At 32.0% G+C, this 23,412-nt stretch overlaps 2 protein-coding genes across 4 annotated transcripts in view; one reads left to right on the forward strand and one right to left on the reverse strand.

The window, feature by feature from the left end:
- Positions 1-1,649: 1,649 nt before the first annotated feature.
- LOC111514944 (ionotropic receptor 75a) lies at positions 1,650-16,834 on the reverse strand. Its single transcript, XM_023171187.2, has 10 exons — positions 16,539-16,834; positions 16,293-16,485; positions 13,102-13,267; positions 12,850-13,031; positions 11,354-11,580; positions 11,230-11,296; positions 6,184-6,389; positions 2,199-2,402; positions 2,085-2,143; positions 1,650-2,031 (listed from the first exon to the last, which is right to left on the reverse strand). Exons 1-10 carry the CDS (start codon positions 16,704-16,706, stop codon positions 1,890-1,892), a joined length of 1,614 nt encoding a protein of 537 aa, XP_023026955.2. The 5' UTR covers positions 16,707-16,834; the 3' UTR covers positions 1,650-1,889.
- A 3,273-nt stretch (positions 16,835-20,107) lies between these two features.
- The window catches only part of LOC111514163 (bestrophin-4), a 33,831-nt gene continuing 30,526 nt past the window's right edge, over positions 20,108-23,412 (forward strand). For 2 of the 3 annotated variants that reach the window (XM_074174392.1, XM_074174393.1), the window contains exon 1: positions 20,108-20,452. In XM_074174392.1, coding sequence (XP_074030493.1) covers positions 20,382-20,452 — 71 coding nt within the window. In that variant the 5' untranslated portion in view covers positions 20,108-20,381. The remainder of the gene's footprint in view (positions 20,453-23,412) is intronic. The other variant, XM_074174391.1, reaches the window with a different exon arrangement.

Raw genomic sequence — 23,412 nt, forward strand, 5'->3', positions numbered from 1 at the left:
CTCTGGGAGTTTGTTTTAACAATTTTTTAATTCTATATTTGAAGAGAGTAGGGGAGTTTTTATCTTTGATATGGGCGGGTATAACATTATATTACCTAGGAGCAAGATAGATACAGCTACGTTATCTGATAGTTTTTGACATTTTTGGTACTTCAATCGAATGTATTCTATATTGTGTATGATGTAAGTGATCAACAGAATACTGAATTATACGAAAAAACACTTCTCTATTCAGTTTGTATTCCAAACATTCGTTATGGAATTGAATCAGATATGATTTACAGGATTCCTACACAATATAGTAAATGAAAAAGGTGAAATTACACTTACATGGCACACGGTCACCCTTACTAGTAGACGTCCGATGTTTCGCTGTAAGACACTGATTTCAAGAAACATCCAATGCTATATTGAATATCAAAAAGAAAAAAACGTGAAATTATAAAAAAAGTTGGTCGTTCAATATATGTCTTTTCAGATGATTTTTGAATACGGTCTAAGAAATAGTTGATTTAATTTCAGCAGGTGAACTGTTGTAAATTGTTATTCCAAAAAAAAAACAACGTGAAAAAATACACCTATCAATTTAAACAAGATTCCTTTGGCTGGGATTTAATTAAGCGAATGAATGGCATCGATGACATCAGTAGATCAAACTCATGACATGAAGTCGTAATTTTATGAATGAATGGTGTGTTTTTTATAATGTCATCCCGATTAGTACTGAAGAGCTGATAAGGCAAGCGTCTTGAGGCAAACATCAGATCTCTACCAGTGAGGATGACAGTGTACCAAATAAGAGATATTTTACCACTTTCATTTACTATATTGTGTGGCAATCCTATGAATGATGTCTGATTAAGTTCCATAACAAATATTTGGAATACAAATTGAATAGATAAAAGTGGTTTTTGTATAATTCAGTATTCATATAAAAATATTTGTTTTCAAAGTATTTTTCTTTTGTGTAATTTGATGTTTCGAGAAGACTTTCTCTTCCAGTTTGTGTCTGAAAGTTACGTCTTTGCATTATCTGCACATCTTTGTATAGAATTACTTTTTTTAAATTGATTGCTTTTTTTTCTTGGGAAGATTTTCCACATTTTTTTGTATAAAGATGGTGAAGTAGAAAGCCAAAACCTTTCCAGAAATATTAAAATACTGAAACTACTGAAAATGAAGATAGAAATGGGAAAACAACTGTTTTGTATTCTTTGTAAATGTCACATTCATTGAGAGAGTTTTTGCTAAATGATGCTTGACTTTTGTAAATCTAAATTCAGTATTCAACCACTATTTATAGAACGAAATTCTCTAACTCATAATTTTTGGACCAAATAACGTCAATTGTGATTCTTTCCAGTTTTTTCGTTGATATTTTTTTGTGTGAAAGCTATACCTGTAGACCACGGCCAAAAAACTCTAAAATAGATTTCACACAGTTATGTTCAGTCGTGATAGTTTACATTAATATTTTTTTGTCACAGATTTCAGATATAAAAATCATATATATTAGTTGTAAACAAGAAATGGAATATGGATCCTAAAGGAATACAAGGCTAGCCAAGGACTTGACTCCAAAATAAATTATCTGCTGATAGTTTATTAAATCCAAGGTAGGTATAGATGGTAAAGAATGACAAATCAAATGTACCATTGAATTTTATTGAAGAACTTAGTGCGTATGTTGTTTAGCTTCATAAAAGGGTGTTTTAATACAAGTTTTTATTCATTTTCAATGAATAATCACGTGAAATTAGGTGCACTCTTTTCTAATTTGTCATTAATAAATTACATAATTGAAAACTGTAATCAACTTCAACTATTTTTCCCACTATACTTTGCCAGCAACTTTTCTATCGAAAGAATAACCAAGGATAAGATTATTCCTAGTAAATACAGTAGGAATACTGAATGACAATCGTAAATTCTGACGGACTGAAAATTTCCCCTTCATTGTAGCACTTCGGTTTCATAGAGACGCGATTCTTGGTTCTGATTTGTAGTCCACTTTCTTCAACACGCAAGAGTCTGAAATCATAACATCATTTTGCAGAAAAAATTAAGGAGTTGCTCGTGCTTACCCTATTTTGAAGATTTTTTTATACTGAGAACTTTTTGGAACAGCTACATACATTTTAGCCTGAAATAGGAGAGGAAGTATTTCAGATTTAACTTTCAATAAAAAAGATACGTACGTTCATAAATCCAGAGAGCTCTTGCAATTTACATATATCATAATTCGTGTAAGTTTTCAGAATGTAGTTGTATGCCGGACCGAGAATAACTTGAAATGCAAAATTTCCATCCTGGACTTTTCTCAGTCCATCTTCTAGGGTGAAAAACTGATTGGGGTGAATTTTTTTACTGTATAAATCTTTCAACGCTTCATCTTTGGTTAGCTGAAACCACACATTTTTTAACATTTTATATGGTTGTGAATTAAGGGTAGGAATGACGTTGACAGTGTGAAAGGGTAAATATAATACCAGGAATTGTAAAGTGTACTCGAGAGAGAACAGTTATTTTTTTATATAAGTCAAGGTGAAAAGATATCAATATGACTATTATTGACTCCAACTGACCCCCCTGTAAATTTAGATCAGGGGCGAGAGCTTTTCAACACTACAATTCTTGATCCAATAACTGAACCTAAAAAAAAAGGTTTAGTGGTGCAGCCAGAAAAAGACTGAGTCGTCTCCTCAAGGTCGAGGTAACTTATGAAACCGCTTTGCACCAAATTCTTGAGCAGCGTACGCAGAATCTGTCTCAAATGGAGGAACAAACCCCTCATGAGCAGGTTAGCAAACGTTTGCACTCAAGTGATGATTCACCAAAACCAGAGGCGAAAAAGCCCTACACGGTTGAATCTAAGGCATCGTCAGGTGTAGCTGACGTGCAAAAACTCTCATATGGGAAGGTAGTTGCGGGTATCATTGCACCTGACTATTCGACTACGTCATTAACGATGAAACAGCAGAGTATATACTTTGTGCCTGCCCCGCTGGGGACCGAATCAGGTTTTTAGAATACGCCAGAGCCGTACTTTTACCATCTGACCTGAAAGACCACTCACCATACAAACTAATCGGCTTCGTTAAGAAGGTGGGTTTATTTAGTCGAGTGTTAATAGGTGTGAGCCACAATAAATCCTTGCGGTTGGGGGTCGAATAGACCCACTCACTTTGGACCTAACCTAACCCAACATAAAAAGATACAAGGAAAGAAGAACTCGATAAGCATAACTGGATAAACAAAAAATGCATAAACAGGTCAAATCTGTACTATGGGATAAACACGATTGAAAATAGACAAAAATCAATCTTTAAAACTATGCCAGAAAGCGTAATAGCATTTGTAACAAAAGTTGAAAAAAATATTTTCTAGAATCTATGTTTCACATTGAAGGATCAATTTATTTGATAATTTCACCCATATGAGTGATTGCTTTGTCAACAAATGTTTCAAGTGAACATATAAAGTAGGTAACTAACATACAAAATGACAGCCATGAAATGTTTCATTAAAATTTTTAAATTCACGTTTATAGTCTTATAAATGCTTCTACACTAGATCATAAAGCACATTTCAATTATCGAATTTTATCAGAGATAATACCGATACACTTTGCAAATAACCAAGGCACCATTAAAGATTTTAATAATTATTGGGTTCTTTCCAAAGTTTTGTCCGTTTTTATGAGTGTACTTTAAACTGTAATATCTTAGGGAAATCGAAATAAACGTCATTTGAATCAGTGCAATTTTGCCAACATAACACAAGTCGATTAATTCAGCCAGAAATCAAAGCCTTAAGTGGGTGAAATCATATCTGAGTCAACGAACCCAAGCTGTTGGAACTGACACGCTGTCAGATATTGTCTCTGTCAGACACGGAGTACCTCAAGGCTAGATACTGGGGCCAGTATTGTTATATTTTAATGATCTAACTTATATTGATTCTGAGGGAATCTTCACAATTTTTGCAGATGATACAACCACCCTGTGGCATGACATTAATGAAAATAATCTTCGAAACAAAATAGCACAAGATATTGTTAAAATAAGAGAGTAGTGCAACTTCAATCTGCTATCTTTCAATATAGAAAAACAAATCTTATATCAAACAAAAAACTCAATAAATTTCTTGGAATCAATCTATACAGCAACCTCAATTTCAATAACCATATTAATTAGCTGAGCAAAAAAATAGCTTCGGGATGTTATGCTTTACGAACGTTGTCGAATGATTTTGGTATTTTAACCGCAAAAATTGTGTACCACGCCGTTGTTGAATCGCATTTAAGGTATGGCATATCATTCTGGGGCACCTACAACAAACACCACTTCAATACAGTCTTCGTTCTCCAAAAGCGCGCCATCAGACATCTGTGCAATGTTGGGCCTAGAGAGTCTTGTAAACCCTTGTTCAAGGTGCAAAAATTACTAATACTTTCTTCTTCGTTTATACTCGAAACTGTGTGCCTAGTACATGAGAACAAATCATCTTATGATGTTGTTGTTGGTTTCACTCACCAAAACGACAAATCAAGACTGCCTATTCCATCATCAAATTTGATTAATGTATTCATCTTCATTTATTTATTTATATTTACTATAATATTCTTATCACAATAATTAAGTATTTATAATTGCTTTGCCTACGAGATGTATAATTTATTATTATTATTATTATATATAAAAGTTTTGCACTCGGGATTCGTTGAAGTCGACCGGTGAGAAAGTTATCGAAGTGCTTGAAAAGATGGTAGTCGGTTGGCGAGAGGTCTGGAGAGTATGGCTGGTGAGGCAGAATTTCGACGCTCAATTTGTTTAATTTTCGGACGGTAATTTGTGAAACGTTGGACAGGTATTGTCGTGGAGCATGATCGGACCTTTACTGTTGACCAGTACCGGCTGCTGCTGATGTAATTTTCGATACATTCCATCGATTTCCTCACAATAGGTATCTGCTGTGATGGTTTAGCCCAGTTGTAGAAAATTATAGTTGATCACACAGCCGCTGACCATCATACAGAAAACGGTCCTTTTTTGGTGCTTTAATCGAAGCGTTTGTAATAGTTATTGAGGAATTGTGGTAACAAGATTCATCTGATATCGTAGAAAGTCTACTTTTAAAGTCATATTCAAAGATTTGCCTCCCGATGGGTTATCCCCATCACGACGCCCACGAGTTCCCAGGACGTTAATAGAATTACTGAGAAGCCTAAACCGATCTTAACGGAGATATTTGAGATTGTAGACAATTTCTTTTGTCAATTAAAATCAACTATGAAGTGCACATATTGTGGACACTCATCAGTAAACTTCGATCCTTTTTGGGATGTCTTTCCCCATACCACAAAGAACTGATGGCCAATTGAGATTCTCGCAATGTTTGGATTCTTTCACAAGAGAGGACACTCTGGATGGAGATGAAAAACTGACGTGTTCGAGGTGGAAGGAACGGATAAAATGCACAAAGTCCCTATCAATCCATAAGTTTCCCCGTATTTTAGTAATTCATTAAAAAATATTCTCTCGGAAGGAAATATTCAGAGGCGAATTGAATGTTGTCATTGACTTTCCTTTTGAAGGATTAGATATTATCAATTATGCAGCAAACAATTTGGCTTCTTGTCGTTATAGTCCATATGCACTTTCGAATCACAGTGGAACTACTTACACCGGCATTACACAGAATATTGCAGACACTTGTACAATGGTATGTGACATGAATACCTACTACAATTCACAAGTGTGAGTGGAAAGCCAGATGTCCTCTTTTATGAACAGGAAAGAATGAAGTCGCACCTTGGAGGTGATTTTTTTATAAAATAAATTCAGTGAATTGATGGATATTTCATAGTTCTAATAAAGCATACTTTTCAATTTAAAAAAAAAACAAATAAATTAGTATCATCGGTATTATTATTAAAACAATACATTTCTTACTTTTATTCAATACAAATGCTGAAGAATCTAAATATATATTGAATTTAGAATGCCTTCGCCCCTCCTTATATCTTAATCATTAATCAACATCGACTTTCTTACTAAAGTAACCCAGATATTTTTTTTGCAAAAGATCCAACTATATTTTCAATATAATCATGAGATACGTCTTCCATATCTAACTTTCCCTAGTTTATTTAGTGCTGGTTCAAGACGATTAATTACTTACATGGTAATATGGCATCATGAAGCTTATGTTCAACCCCCCACATTCAATTCTGCTGTCAACCAGTCTTCTAATCGAAGATATGGGCTTTGTCGATTGAAGTAGTACTAGAATATATGCTGAGTAGGCCACATAAAGAAACATGAACGCAGTGAACAACATAAAAATCATTAGTCTTCCAGAGTAAGTAGCCGAGTCGATATAAGTTCCTGAAAATTATTTCTCAGAGAATAAAAATGAGTGAATATTCTATTTAATATATTCTTCAGGGTTATAATAAATGATTCAATAAAAGATTTTCATTCGGGAAATTGTGATGCTAGTAGCTTATACTAGTAAGTATGTAGAAGCCATACTTGTGATTGTTCGAATAAGCTTGATAATATCTAGTTCACATGTACTTTTTTGTAACATTTTTCAGCCCTGTCCAAAAACCAAGGCCAAGACCAAGGTGTCATTCGATTCGTATTTTTGCCTAGAAAGTTCAAGGAAAGGTCCGAAAACGCGCCGATAAAAATTACAACAGTTATAAACAATTAAGTGAAAAAAAATGGGGCTTTAGTTTTTTCTTAATATCTCGGAAAATTTTCAAAATTTTGGAAATTTGAAAAAAGATTTGAAAAGATCAATGAATTTGCGTAAAATAAGTCCCGACTCCCGAAACTGTATCTCGATTATTTATAATTTTTACAGAGCCTTGAAAATAGAGCCAAAAGCGGGTAGTCTGGCTTCCGCGCGCCTTTCGTCACTCTGACATAAAAACAAAAAAATTATTTAAACATATTAAATGTAAATATTAAGGAATGAAAAAATTCATGTAATGTTGGAATAGATCAATAAACAATAATCCGCAGTCAAAAAATGTTTATCCCAATTTTAACGTTAATTATAAATTTGTTAATTAATAACTTTTTCTGAATTGAAAGTTAATATAAAAATCCCTATAATTATTAAACTAAAACCCTGGCATTTTTTTCCTTTGGTGAAGTTATCCTTAATAGGCAAAAAAATACATAACCGTTGCCAAAATGAAAAAATTGTTATTTTCAATTTTTTTATTGACAATTGAAAATTATAATTTTATAAAAAATACATTACAAATTTTTTTTCTAATTTTTTATTGTTCCAATGTCTCATGGCTAAAAACTAATTAATTATTTTTTTTTTTATTTTTCACAGCTATTGTTAATAAATTTATTATAAACAAATACATTGTTAATAAGAAATTCAAAAAATTTTTTTTGCATTATGTTAATTGAAAAAAATCATAATTTTTAGAAAAAAAATGGTTTCTTAAGAAAATTTCTTTGTTGTTAAAAAATGCGTTGTTAATTAACAATCCTTTTCTGCAAATAAATATTAAAATTAAAGAACCGTTTTTTTAAAATCAAATTCTATTATTCTTTAAGGTTTTGAAAAAACTTTCTTTTTATTCTTTTTTTAATTGTTTATTTAAAAAAATTGTTATAAATTTTTTTTATTTTTTCAATACTTCGTTCTATAATAAAAGTAACTGTGTTTTTTTCCAAATCATTTTATTTTTTATAAAACTTTTAATATTGTGATACCTTGATACTTGTCTTTTTCATTCGCTCCTTCGCTTTTATAATTATAATAACTTTCAAACTATTGCAGTTATGATAAATATGCTTCAAGTCTTTTTTGTTCATTATAAATTTATTAACAATTTAAGTCTTTTGCTGATGTTGTAGTCCTATTACTTATTTGATTATTAATCGTTATTTATTGAAAAAAGAAATATTTTCAAGTCTTTTCAACATAAACTTCGTGTCATGTAACAATAAATCATAAGGATTTTATTACTTGCACTTTTAGTAGTTGTAGGATCATTAACATTCACTTATTGTCATATTTGTATGGAGTTTAAGAAAATTAAATGAAGCAATCAGTCATTCTGTTAATTTAATTTTAATGAGTTTACTCAATAACCTTCTTTAAATTTCCGATGCTTACAAATTTTTAAATTACTTTTTTTAAATAAACAATTAAATAAAGAATAAAAAAAGTTTTTGCAAAACCTTAAAGAACAATAGAATTTTTGATAAAAAAAAACGGTTCCTTAATTTTAATATTTATTTGCAGAAAAGGATTGTTAATTAACAACGCATTTTTTAACAACAAAGAAATTTTCTTAAGAAACCATTTTTTTTCTAAAAATTTTCTTAAGAAACCATTTTTTTTCTAAAAATTATGATTTTTTTCAATTAACATAATGCAAAAAAAATTTTTGAATTGCTTATTAACAATGTATTTGTTTATAATAAATTTATTAACAATAGCTGTGAAAAATAAAAAAAAAATAATTAATTAGTTTTTAGCCATGAGACATTGGAACAATAAAAAATTAGAAAAAAAATTTGTAATGTATTTTTTATAAAATTATAATTTTCAATTGTCAATAAAAAAATAGAAAATAACAATTTTTTCATTTTGGCAACGGTTATGTATTTTTTTGCCTATTAAGGATAACTTCACCAAAGAAAAAAAATGCCAGGGTTTTAGTTTAATAATTATAGGGATTTTTATATTAACTTTCAATTCAGAAAAAGTTATTAATTAACAAATTTATAATTAACGTTAAAATTTGGATAAACATTTTTTGACTGCGGATTATTGTTTATTGATCTATCCCAACATTACATGAATTTTTTCATTCCTTAATACTTACATTTAATATGTTTAAATAATTTTTTTGTTTTTATGTGAGTGACGAAAGGCGCGCGGAAGCCAGACTACCCGCTTTTGGCTCTATTTTCAAGGCTCTGTAAAAATCATAAATAATCGAGATACAGTTTCGGGAGTCGGGACTTATTTTACGCAAATTCATTGATCTTTTCAAATCTTTTTTCAAATTTCCAAAATTTTGAAAAGATAGATCAATAAACAATAATCCGCAGTCAAAAAATGTTTATCCCAATTTTAACGTTAATTATGAATTTGTTTATAAAATTATAATTTTATAAAAAATACATTACAATTTTTTTTTCTAATTTTTTATTGTTCCAATGTCTCATGGCTAAAAACTAATTAATTATTTTTTTTTAATTTTTCACAGCTATTGTTTATAAATTTATTATAAACAAATACAATGTTAATGAGCAATTCAAAAAATTTTTTTTGCATTATGTTAATTGAAAAAAATTATGATTTTTAGAAAAAAAATGGTTTCTTAAGAAAATTTCTTTGTTGTCAAAAGATGCGTTTGTTAATTAACAATCGTTTTCTGCAAATAAATATTAAAATCAAAGAACCGTTTTTTTTTTAAATCAAATTCTATTATTCTTTAAGGTTTTGAAAAAACTTTCTTTTTATTCTTTTTTTAATTGTTTATTTAAAAAAATTGTTATAAATTTTTTTTTATTTTTTCAATACTTCGTTCTATAATAAAAGTAACTATGTGTTTTTTTCCAAATCATTTTATTTTTTATAAAACTTTTAATATTGTGATACCTTGATACTTGTCTTTTTCATTCGCTCCTTCGCTTTTATAATTATAATAACTTTCAAACTATTGCAGTTATGATAAATATGCTTCAAGTCTTTTTTGTTCATTATAAATTTATTAACAATTTAAGTCTTTTGCTGATGTTGTAGTCCTATTACTTATTTGATTATTAATCGTTATTTATTGAAAAAAGAAATATTTTCAAGTCTTTTCAACATAAACTTCGTGTCATGTAACAATAAATCATAAGGATTTTATTACTTGCACTTTTAGTAGTTGTAGGATCATTAACATTCACTTATTGTCATATTTGTATGGAGTTTAAGAAAATTAAATGAAGCAATCAGTCATTCTGTTAATTTAATTTTAATGAGTTTACTCAATAACCTTCTTTAAATTTCCGATGCTTACAAATTTTTAAATTACTTTTTTTAAATAAACAATTAAATAAAGAATAAAAAAAAGTTTTTGCAAAACCTTAAAGAACAATAGAATTTTTGATAAAAAAAAACGGTTCCTTAATTTTAATATTTAGTTGCAAAAAACGATTGTTAATTAAGAAACGCATTTTTTAGCAATAAAGAAATTTTTTTAGGAAACCATTTTTTTTTCTAAAAATCATGTTTTTTTTCAATTAACATAATGCATACATTTTTTCGACTTGGTTATAAACAATGTATTTATAATAAATTTATTAACAATAGCTGTAAAAAAAATATTAATTAGTTTTTAGCCATGAGACATTGAAACAATAAAAAATAAAAAAAAATTGTAATGTATTTTTTATACAATTATAATTTTCAATTGTTAATAAAAAAATAGAAAATAACAATTTTTTTTATTTTGGCAACGGTAATCTATTTTTTTGCCAGGATAACTTCATCAAAGGAAACAAACAAACAAACAAAGGTTTTAGTTTAATAATTATAGGGATTTTTATATTAACTTTCAATTCAGAAAAAGTTATCTTTTAAAGGGCAAGGAGTAAAAAACTGAAATTTGACAGGCATGTGCAACTTGTTGAACGCTTTAATAAAAGTCATTGAAAAAACAGGGTTGTCATTTAAAAAAATTATCGATGACGTCATATCTCATATTTGAGGCACACTGTATAATTTTTTTTTGCATTAAAATAAAGGTAATTCAAAATACTAATCGACGTGTCCGAGCATATTTCCGAAAGAAACAACACCTTTGATTTAGTGAATTTGTTCCATGTTAGAGACTCGCACTGTAGATAAGAATACAATTCAAATATTCGTATCAATATTAGTAATCAAGCTTTGAACTAACTGATATTGAGACAAAAATTGTCTGAAAAGAGGGTTTAAAAAAGTAACATATTAACAGGTAAAACTTTTCGTGAACATATTGATCAAGAAACTATCAAGATATGTTGAGAGTCGAAATTGTAAAGGAAAGAAATTTGCTGTAGAGTTTTATGATAAAATGGGTTAATGCCAGAGGGAAACCACTACAAAATAGTTTCTTCTGGCTTCACAAATATCTAATACATGTGAGTATGTTGTACGCTTCCAATATATCAAAAAAATTATTGAAAATGGAATATTTAATTTTCCTACCTTGTTGACAAACAGCTTCGAAAGACATCAGAGTAATATCGCTCACGGTGTAGGTTCTTCTTCCGCTCTGAAAATGAGACTTTTTAAATGGTTTCGTTTCGGACAACATAAACGTAACACTCACCTGGCTTTTTCTCTTCTCCCAATTCAACAAATAAAATAGAAATGTGCCAAAAATTATTAAAATTATAATGGACGCAATCCACACTTTGTTAGTGAATGTCATCCAATAAATATTTTCAATATAAGACATCGACGGTTTTTTCAAAATGAATTTGGATCCCCACGAATCGAACGTTTTGATGAATTCAACCACTTTGTGGCGTTCTTCCGTCAAAAATAGAGCTGTTCCTAAAACAAAAATGCCTCAACCATCTATTTCCAAACAACTTTATACAGTGGTAAATAGTCCAGTTGAAGATATCAAGGCCAACTGAATTTTCGTGAGAAAATAACATTTTTAGTACAGCTTGGCAAATCTAGCAGTGCCTCTGAATATTGAATGCGCAATAGATCGGCCGACCAAGTGGGGCGAGAGCCCATTAACATCGAAGAACTCGTGTAGGGAACATCGTGTTAGTATAGTAAGTGGATGCTTATTTGGCATCATCCGAGAAATATGTTGAAAAATATAATATCAAAATATGTTTTCCCGTCTACCAGCTGTCGCACCCCTTCGAACGACAACCGTTAGAAGCTGAAATTTGTGCGAGCTATGGATTAACGAGGTCTCACCTTTTAACATATGATTCCTAACACGGGTTGGACGGCATCAAGTGAACATCGATCGCTCAGCATGCGGCTTGAACCACCGACTCACACATCGGTCGATTGAGAGAGTGAAAAAAGCACCCACGTCGAACCGCCAGGCTACCGACCTCATTTGATTTTTCTGTGATGCAGCTAGGATATTTTTTGTACTCAAACACAGAAATCTATCATGGTATTAATTAGACCAGATATTTTTCTCGAGAGAATTTATCTGGTTGAAGCTGGAATGATTCTGCAACCGAGTTAGGAATCACACGTTAAAAGCTAAGACCTTGTTAGTCTTTAGCTCGCACAAGTTTCTCAACTTCTGAGAGTTGTCGTTCGTATGGGGGCGACAGCTGATTAGCGGGAAAACAGATTTTGAACAGATTAGAAAGTTTGTTTTATTGGAGGCATTTGTGAATATTATTTTGCAGGATGGCTAGGAGAAATTAATACTTCGAATGATAATTGAAACATGTCGGAAATCTCTGCTCTAATATTGTTCTTGGATAACTTTTATTTTTAATGTAGCTACCGTGAAATATCAACCATTTCTATTTTGGGCTATTTCTATGGGCGGCTATGTTTTTTACTGTACCCAATATATTGTTACAAAGTTATATATGAATAAAATATATCAGGGGATTCTTCAAATATTTCGAATGTATAAATATCATTCATAAATCATTTTTATAAAAATTAAAAATCATATGAATTTCATTTGTCATATAATAAGGCTGAATGTGAAATGAAAGAAAAAACTGAATGTGGTTACTTTGAACGTATTTTGAGTTTATTTTGGAGGAATTTGTATTACAATAAATATCATAATTGAATACAATTATGTTGTTACCTGGGAACACTTACCAGCAATATCAGCTTTTCCTTCAGACACGTAGTTGACCATTCCATCAAATTTTCCTGTAGTTTCGTTCAAATATCCGTAAGAAGTAAATACTCTAAATGTAAAAGATGCATTCATATACTGTAGTAGGCTGTAAACGTTAGGAAAATCTTGAAAAAAGTACGGCTCATCAGCTTTGGCTTCCCTGAAAATGAATTCTGAAATCCGGTGCCTCCGTCTCGTAGTTAATGAGCAAGAAAATATCTTCAACCTACGCAAAATCATCGAAATTAGCTACTTCAAAACTTTTGTTGTTATTTACTACCACGCTCACGATAACTTCGGATTTATGGAAGTTCCGTCGCCTGCTAGTAGTTGGGATATTTTTGTAAAAGTACGTTAATCCATTTTGGGAAGACCAATTTCCATAGTGTTCCAATGCTAGGAAAAATAATGACTGTTGTTTTGGTGTAATAGTAGTAATGATTCATCGTTATAGATATTACCTATTATTGAAAATAGTAAAAAAGTATTTTCTCTTCATCATTTATAGCAAAAGCTGTTTGCTTGCTGTGGAAGTTTTTTTTTCAAGGACAGAACATAAGCACTACAGGGAAATCTTTAAGGCGCTCTAAAAGCGGTACCTGTGCGAAAGTAGCGATTCAAGTTGGATTTGAATCATTTGGTAAACCGTTCTCAGGAAGTGCATTCCACATGCACGCAGTTCTCCAAATGAAAGAGTTCTTTAACAGTGAAGTTCGAGGTGTACTGAGTTAAACCTCGAAGCAATGAGCAGCCAGAATCCGTCGCGTACCGCTCTTGGTGGAATCGAATGTGCCAAGTCACTTGAACACCTTCCCTGAAAGTATCTATAAAAGAGAGACAAATCTCCAACCTCTCTTCGATGTTCCAGACTATTCAGGTTGCATGTGATATTCACGTCTCCAATCAGGCGGATGGCTATTTCTGGATGGAATCCAGCAGCTTCAGGATATGTTAATAATACATATTAATAATACATGTTAATAATACCCCAAAGGAGGCCTAATTTGAGCTTCATAAAGCATCAAAAGTTGCTGAGGTGTGTACAGTGTTCTTGTTTGGAACAGTGTTCCAAGCTTTTGAGAAGCAGCTTTTGCAATTCCAGCGACATGATTGTGCCAAGACATACTGGAGTCCATTTTAACCCCCAACAAACTTATCGAATCAGAAATCGGAATTCTAGCTCTGTTACGCCAGAAACGCAAAGTACGGAAATCGCATTTAGAAAACGCCAAAATTAGGTACTTTTTAGGTGCTCAATTTTCATTTGCTATCGTCCAACCCGTGTTAGGAATCACACGTTAAAAGGTAAAACCTCGTTAGTTCTTAGCTCGCACAAGTTTCGATTTCTGAGGGTTATCGTTCGTAGGGGTGCGATAGCTGGTTAACGGAAAAAACATATTCCAAACATTTTTTTAATGGTGGTTATTGGGTCCATAAGCCCCATATGAATTATGGAATCTAGATTTACTATAAATATCTGATTCTCATACCCTTACTTATCGAGGAACGTACTGTAAGAACTCAGGCCATCAGTCATAGTGGCATCTAGGTTTATTATTATTTATCTAGTGAGCACCTTATCAGCACTTTATTTTGATTGACTATGTAGTAGTTTACGAGTATCTCAAGACTTTATTGCATATTGTTAATTTTTTTTCTCAAATCATTTATCTCAATTTTTTTGTCACTTATTTGCGGTCGTTTTCATCTTAATTTCTTGCAAGCACCTAATTACCACTTTATTACCACGCTTAGTTTATACCTGATAGAGCATTCGTCCTCGTTTTCGAGAGTCTCTGATTCTTAGATCTGTTGTTTAGCGAAATTGGAGGCTTTTGTTTATTATTTTCTTATTAGTCAATGGGCTATGCTTGAAGACTGGCAATAAACAAATCTAAAGAAATGAACTTTAAACGTTCAAGCCAGTCTCGATATACCTACACAGTAGGTTGAATGGACTGACGCCTATCAGAAAACAACTACTCCCCTGGCTAATACCACGAAGGGCGTTGGATTATATCCGACAGGCGTTTGTGCAGGAATTTTCACAGAAAATGTACTGCATATGCAATTGGCAATACAACTGAAAGAGTCGACCTTCAAGTGTGCCCCTTCCAAAATTAAAGGTCGACTCTTTCAGTTGTATTGCCAATTGTATATGCAGGACATTTTCTGTGAAGATTCCTGCACTGACGCCTGTCGGATATAATCCAACGCCCTTCGTGGTATTAGCCAGGGGAGTAGTTGTTTTCTGATAGGCGTCAGTCCATTCAACCTTCTGTGTAGGTATATCGAGACTGGCTTGAACGTTTAAAGTTCATTTCTTTAGATTATTTTTGTTTTTGTTTAATTAGAAAGTTTTACGATCCTCGCCGTTTAGCACTTAATTAGCACCTAATAGTGTTTCCTTGACATTCATTATTTTATTATTATTTTCATTGCGTTGCTAGCATCACATACTTCTAGCAACGCAACTTTGAGTATTGAGTTGCGGTGTAAATTACAGAGCACCTACTTTTTGACTTCGGTACCTAAAAAGCACCTAAAAAGTACTTAATTTTGGCATTTTCTAAATGCGATTTCTGTACTTTGCGTTGCTGGCGTAACAGAGCTTGGAATTATGTCCTGACATTATTATATCCAGTTCGGAGACATTTATCTCTTTAGAGAAAAGTGATGCCTGTATTTATGCTGTTAGTCTGTAGTAGATTTTGTATCGATTTCAGCAACACATAAAAATAATAGATGAAAGTAAAGGACTGCACAACCTAAAAATAAGGAAAACACTGATTGTAATGCTTACCTGTGTTTGTGGTTAATGGAAAATTAACCAATTCCACCACTAACACAAGTGGATATGGAACTAAAGTAACAACAGCGTTGGAAAATGTGAATTAACTTGCTAACATGGACTATTTCGGGCCCCTAACATGGCAGTTGCAAGTGATATTCACATTTTCACATGCATTTCTGTGCAACACAAAGAGAGCATCTTGAAAAATTTAAACGAAACACATGTCGCGGTTTTGTAAACATTCGAATGGAAATCTCACATAATAATGTAATAATAAATGTTTATTTATCAAAAATCACAATCTTGAATGCAAAATGTTTATGTGAGTAGTGCTTGAGGGCTGAAAAAATAAACAATATGGCAGTAAGATTAAACTGTTTAACATTCCTCTTGAAGATGATCACTTGGTGATTGAAACAGGTGCCGAGGTGTTAAGAATAACGGTTTGGTGTTGGGATGAAACTTCAGTAATATTCATATACTGGTGAATCTTCATCTAGATCTTCCAGAATGAGACAATATGAACACTAGAATAATATAAAAGATCCGAGAAGAGAATAATGTAGATTATGGCTTTGTGAATGATGTATATGCATGTATTCAACAAATGACATTTAAAATTCTTACTCAAACTTTCTGGCTTTCTAATTTTGTAAGGTTGGTATATATTCACTTCCAAATGGTCAAAAACCGCAACGAAAACTTCGCTCATCGGAAAAACATCACAATATTTTATTTTGCTCAAGAATCTGTAGTAGGAGCTGATGTCTAATAAAAATAAATGTTTCAGTGGATACCTGAACAGGTTGGACACGTTCATCTGAAAATTATAAAGTTTCAGACACAACATTACTTACTAGTTACAGGACTTACATGATTTAGAATATAATCAACATTTTTGCAATTGATGAAGTCCATTACGAACCAGTTACTGGTTGGAGAGTGTCGAAAAAATTTCTCCAGTTCTTGCGAGCTAACGTTTTGCCGAATTTTTATCATCTTTGGATATTCTGATCGAAAATTGGATTTCAGGAATGACATAATCTTGTCTGGTGACGAAAAAAATCAAATGGAGATGTAGAATATATAAAGCAGACATTTTTATACAGAAAACATGATTTCTCTTGGGCCCAATTTGACCCATTCTTCAAGTAATAATGCGAATATGGTTAAACCACTTACCAACGCGATATAAAATTTGATTGAGTTGAATGAATCATCTGAAAATCAACCCTTTCTGAGTATTTCAAAAAAACATTTGTTGTGAATGAAGTAAAAGTTTTTAACAAGGATACTTATTTTTAAACCCATTTGTACGCTGAAAATATTGCGATTTAAAATGAAAAATGATTTTTTCGAAAATTTCCAAACCGGAAACACTCTATATACCTCACATTTATAAATAAAATAAAAGTATTACAACTGAGAAGGAGTATTCGTGTCAGGAATGTTCTCATTTATCAAATGATTAGGTGGACAGTTCAAAAAATAAAGTGAATGTTCAAAATTTCGCGGGCTACGTACATATTCGATTAGCGTTTTTTATGTTGGTACACTCGTCTCGAACATATGTTCACAGTTTCAGCTGCTCAGCATGTTGAGTTTGTTGATGAGAGGCATAAAAGTTAGAATTGTTTTGAGTGTTCGGCGATTATTTTGCTATCGAAAAAATTGATCATAGAATTTGCTCAAATTTTGTGTGAAACACTGAATTAGGTTCTCACAAACACTTGTTATGTTGACAGTGGCGTACGTTGATTGTATTCTTGGTCCGAAAAATGTTAACAAGTGGTACGAGCTTTTCACACAAGGTCGAGAAGATATGAATGACGACGCTCGCCCTGGTCGACCAAGTACATCAGCAACCGATAAAAATGTTCAGAAAGTGAAGGCAGTGCTTATGGAGAATCGTTGATTCACTATTAGAGAAGTTGCTGAGGATGTCGGCATATCGATTGGCTCATGCCATGCAATTTTGCTCAAAAGGGTCATAACTAGTGACTAATCATGGGTATATGGTTACGACATCGAAACCAAAGTCCAATCATCCCAATGAAAGAGCCCAGGCGAGTCTAAACAAAAAAAGACGCTAAGTTCGATCACATGTCGAGGTTTTTTGCAGACTGTTTTCTTTCATTACCGTGGCGTAGTGCATCAGGAGTTCTTGCCACATGGTCGTACAATCAACAACACCGTAATCATTCCTTAGCCACCATATTCACCAGATTTGCCCTCTGAGAGAGCTCAAGGACATACAAAGAAGTGCATGTCAGAGCTGCTTCGAAGATTGGAAAAAAAACTGGCACAAGGGTCTCTTCTTTGAAGAGACCGAATAAAAATTGATGAATGAATGAATATTTTATGAGAAAAATGAAAATTGACTTTATTTTTTCAACAGAGTAGTATATTCGTAATAAAAACCTACCTTGTTTCCAACAAACATTCAAAGTTAAAGTGACTTTATGATTGAAGAAGAAATCTGATATGAACGTGGTTTCGTTATCAAATCCAATCACGTATTTTGATAGTAGAATGGCCATGTAAATCGTTAATATGTTCATGATCTCAAGAGAATATTTTCTAAAAAAAGAGTAATTCAAAACACGGATATGAAGAACATTCTAAAGTTCCAGACTGAGTAAGATCTCATGAGGAACTGTTTGTAAAAATCCATTCGGGAGTGAAGTTGTATATTAGGAGAATGAAAACTGAATTATAGTTCACATTGATTGACAGGATGTGTAATTTCTCTCCTTAGATTTTTCATAATTGATGGGAATGTCGATAACTACCTTAATATAAATATATGTTTACCTTGTTCTCGATCTTGAATACGTGGTTCTGAGACTAACTTAAAAAAAATATACGATGTGGATATTCCTATTGTAACAAATTAAAGAATTAACTGTCTTAAACAAATTTATTTCTAACAATATTTCACTATCACAAACTAATTTATATTCAACACTTAGCAACTAACGCTTAATTTATCTCCACTATTTGAATTCTTTGTTTAATCGCTCGATTCGCGTTCTAAATTCAACTGCCATCTCTGGACGAGAAGCGGGCCTTATATATCGGTAACGATCGTTCTAGATTTCTCTAGTGGTTTCGGTACTAAACTAGAATGTTTGTAATTATTATCTGATAATTTAGAATCATTGGACTTCTGTTGTTGATAAAATTGTAGGTGACTCACAGTAGAGCTTTTTATATTATTCCACGCCAAAGTTCTCAGAAGTTTTCTCAAAAAGGATTCTTACCGACGGTCTGTTACAAAGCTACTTTCGACATCGACCGTCGAATGAGAATTAGCTTTCTGTCTATTTATGCACCTTTTACGGCAAGTAGGTAATCAGACCGGTTCTAGTTTTTGGGCTCTGGTTTCATATAAATGCCTGTTTTCGGTATTATTCTGCATACGCAACAAATATTTCAAAACAAATATTTGTAACTGTCTTCAATAAGCTTGATAACTGTGAAATACTAGTTACATCAATAAATTGTTATTGCCAAAAATATGGCATTTCTCATAAATCACGAATTTGTTTCTATCAAATGAAAATTGTTAGCCTCAATTGACACATTTCAATTCAACAATCAACATTTTTCTTATAAAAAAACTTAATTTAAAAATGAATGCTTGCATCAGTCGTACGAACTATGCCATTAACATTAAAAACGTAAAATATAGAGATATATAACCAAAAAGCAGCTCCGTACATTTTTTAACATTTTTATTGGAAAAATGTTGATTGTTCAAGTGAAAAGTGTCAGGGAAGGAGGAATAAGGTGTAAAGGTGACCAAGTGGATAAATGCTTGTGTTTTTAAACAGTTTATCTTGTGAAAAAGAAGGCTTAAAAGTTTCCCTTTTCTGAACTTTGAAGGGCCGTAACTTTGTAAATAAGGGAGAGCGCCGCTTTTTTCTTTCGGATTCGTAATCTACGCATCAAAATACGTGAGTACACTAAAAAAAATTTTCAAAATCGCCGGGTGCCCTCATAACGAATATTTACCTGAGTAAGTATTCACACTTTATAGTAAACTCATAAAAACAGATGGATAACTAGAAACCGATCTGTAAGTCACATACCAAGTTTTTTCTATTATATATTCATTATGGTATCAGGCAGAAAAGTGCATATTTTCCAACTAGTATTTAGCAAATCCTGCTATGGAAGAAGTGGAAGAGATTAATGTTTTGAAACTTATGAATTATAGAAAAATTACTCATAAAGCTCTGTACTTATTCTCCACTATGCACTGACTGAGGATGGCCCTGCTTGTAGGTAATTTTGTGAACAATTACTGAACTTTCTCATTGAAAGTTTTCCCTAAACTACTAAATAGACCATAGGCATTTCAGGCAAATACTGTCCTGTACCACTGGCCTTGCGTAACATCTCAGTGACGTCACTCGCAGAATTTGTAGGATTTTACAGTACATTCTTTGTTTACCTCACCACTCACTAGGTCTGTCATAAACTTAACATAACCTACATTTATCTTTATTATTATAGTGTTTTACTATATTTTTAAGTAAGTTTAGTTATGTATTACTCATCCATTTGCATTTGCTAAAATTCTTGGTAAACTGACGACGAAAGTTTTTTGCGAATATGAGTTATTGCCGACTTCCTCATTATTTTATATGTTAAACGTACCTACAGGAATGAAAAAAAGTTATGCTCGCCTGAAGCTCAAGTAAGTTAACAATGACTGTTACGTACAATGCCGATGTTGCTACTGTCCATGGATTAGGATGTTTTCTGAAATTACTTGCCAGGTAAGTGCTTCTATTTCATTATGAGAATTATTTTAATATACTTCAGGATTTTGACTTACAGATCTTTTGATTCAACTAACTGAACTAAGTAAGTAAGTACCTGTTGAGGGAAATCAACAATACCTTCCTGGAAATTGTATTTTTCATCAGTTACAGTCGTAAGACAATCAGAAATTGTATGTAGAAAAGTTTAGTCCAATTGGTTACATTATGAATCTTGTGAGAGTCTATATGCTCCCCTTAAAATTCTTTAAATATTACCCTTTTCGCACAGTCTACCCAGTTAAGGACATTTTTTTCATTTATAAAATGGATATTCTATGTAACTACCAGATGATTACCAGAATACGTTTATTTGGTACAACTTCTGGAAATTTTAATAAAGTATCTGCTTCAATGACATCACCCTTCAATCATCACCCTTCAATGTATAGGTTTTCCACACAAACTGTTATATTTCCAATCACCATTTGAACTATTTTCTTTGCGTAAACTCATTCAATTTTTTTTTTTATAAGGGATTTTATTGTTATTAATTTATTGACTTCATTTTCTTTTCTTCAAGCATGTGTTTATGGTTATAGCTCCATATCATTATTTGATTCTGGTACTGCGTTTGTTCATATCAGCCCACATTTTCAGAATACCATGTCTGTTACTATTGTTCAACTCCTTTGCTTTGAGCATGTGTCTTTCATGGGTTATTTTTGATAAAATGTGAAGGTGGATTCATGTACCCAGTCTTAAAAGTGACCTGCTTTCAACTTTCAACCCAAATATAGAATCTCTTGTAAATTGTAAGCACCAGATTAACAAGTCACATTAATTACATGAGTTTCATTTTTTGTATTTGTTTAGTTTTGAGATTCTGAATTGAAAGTCTTTTTCTATACTATATTTTATTTTCAATTATGTATCATCTTTTCCATTTTTTTAGAGATGTATTCCTCAATAGTGAATTTTCACGATAATAATGATAATAAAAATATTATTAGTAATAATGTTTATACTTAATATTATTTACTATGTGAGTCACAAAAAATTCCACAATGAAGGTGGGTCCCCAGGCAAAAAAGTTTGGGAAACACTAGTTACTGTGAAACCTACTATATTGGGTCCTACTATACAACAATGGTCCATTTACAAAAAAAAACAAAAAAACAAAATTATCATCCAAAATTTTGCTTATGGGCTAAAATTGCATTTAGAAAAACTTTTTCTAATAACTTTTTTCGATATTTTGAAAATTAACGTAACTGATATTTTTTATTCATTTTCCATTTCGAAAAGTAAGTTGCACATAAAAAATTCTTGATTGCATTTCACATTCTCTAAATGTGTATTAGCCTGGTAACTTGAGATGAATTAATCCATTTATTATGTCTGCCAGTAATCATCATAAAATGTTTATTGATAACAGAAAATTTACCAAGCTTTTCTCATTCAAATAAAATTCGAATTCAACACTGATGTGTTCGAATGTCAGAACGATTTTGTTAATTATTATTACCAATTGAATAATAAATATATGAATATATTTTTCAACTTCTGAATTCAGTATTTTCCAGTAAAAATCTGTTCTGTCTCAAGTCTATATCCTACATGTTCAGGTGTGGAGGAAAAATCTTGAAGCAGGGGAGGAGTTCAATACTCTGAAAATGCTGTTGATGGGAGAATATATTTTATAATGCTTGAAAAATTTCTGAAGTGAGACCTTTGCAATTCTTACTCTTCAAAAGGAATTTCAGGAATTCACAATAATAGAACACACAAGCATGTGAGGAAAGTTCAGTTCTGTTATGACTTACGACTTCTATAGTTCACACAGTTATTGCCATCAGTTTCGATTTTTTGAGCAAATCATATTTATTCTTTGCAAAACAAATACCGCTAAATAAATATCAATTGTGGAAGATATTGACCTTTAGAATGTATGTCAATCACTTGTCAGAACCCAGTTATTATCATGATGCAGAGATAAATCGGCATGTCTTCAAAGAATAGGAAAGCTCCACTTATGAATTGTATTTCTTTGGCAGAGCCGCATTCAGTATTTGTGAATATCACCATGATACAGATAATATAGCGGATATTCATGATAGCATCATGACATCATCGTGACATCATCAGAGCCCTATACTAATGGACAGGTCCGGCCCCTTGTGATTTGTTGCCTAAGGCGACACAGATTGCAGTCTTCCTTCATCATGAAATATGGAATTCAACGTTCCTTAATAATACAAGTTTGTCACAAATCAACATTTACCTGTATACTATTATTCATCAAAAATATTTTTAATTTACATATTAGCGAGAAAAAAAGTGTTACGGAGAATCGTCGAATCACTATTAGAGAAAGAGAGCCATTACCAAAAGAAGCACGCCAAGTTTAATCAAATGTCAAGGCTTTGCCTTGACAATATTCCGGACTAATTTTTTATATATCTCCATAATATGGATATTAAATGAAAATGATTGTTAAAAATGATACGAAAAATGAAATGATAATAATAAATGACATGACGTTACTTACAGCTTGTCAAATCTAGGAAGCGAAATCAAAGTCTCGGCTTAGGACCTCCATTAAGATGTGCGTTCGTTAGGAGATTGTGTGTGTTAGAGAGAGAGAGAGAGATAGAAAGAGAGAGAGAGAGATAGAGAGAGATAATTCTCGAGTCTCTAGTTTTGACAAGCTGTGAAATCCAACATGGCTGCCTCTCAGGATGGCGGACTAGTTTTTTATGCACTCCCATGACAAATAAAAGAGTCAAGTCAAGTCAAGTCAAAAATGTTTATTAAAGCTTTTGATAACTTACAAAATATTTGATATAGTGTATTTTGTGTGGGGCCTTGCTATGGGCTTATGCCTCTTTAGGGTTAGTGGATTGTGTGTGTGTTGTCTTGTGTAATGATGTCTAATGTTGTGTTGTCTTATGTTGTCAAGTGTTCCTCTTGTTTTT

Source organism: Leptinotarsa decemlineata, unplaced genomic scaffold (genome assembly GCF_025532065.1).
Source record: "Leptinotarsa decemlineata unplaced genomic scaffold, Ldec_3_MD MMD2_tig00000576_RagTag_RagTag, whole genome shotgun sequence".
NCBI lineage: Eukaryota > Metazoa > Arthropoda > Insecta > Coleoptera > Chrysomelidae > Leptinotarsa > Leptinotarsa decemlineata.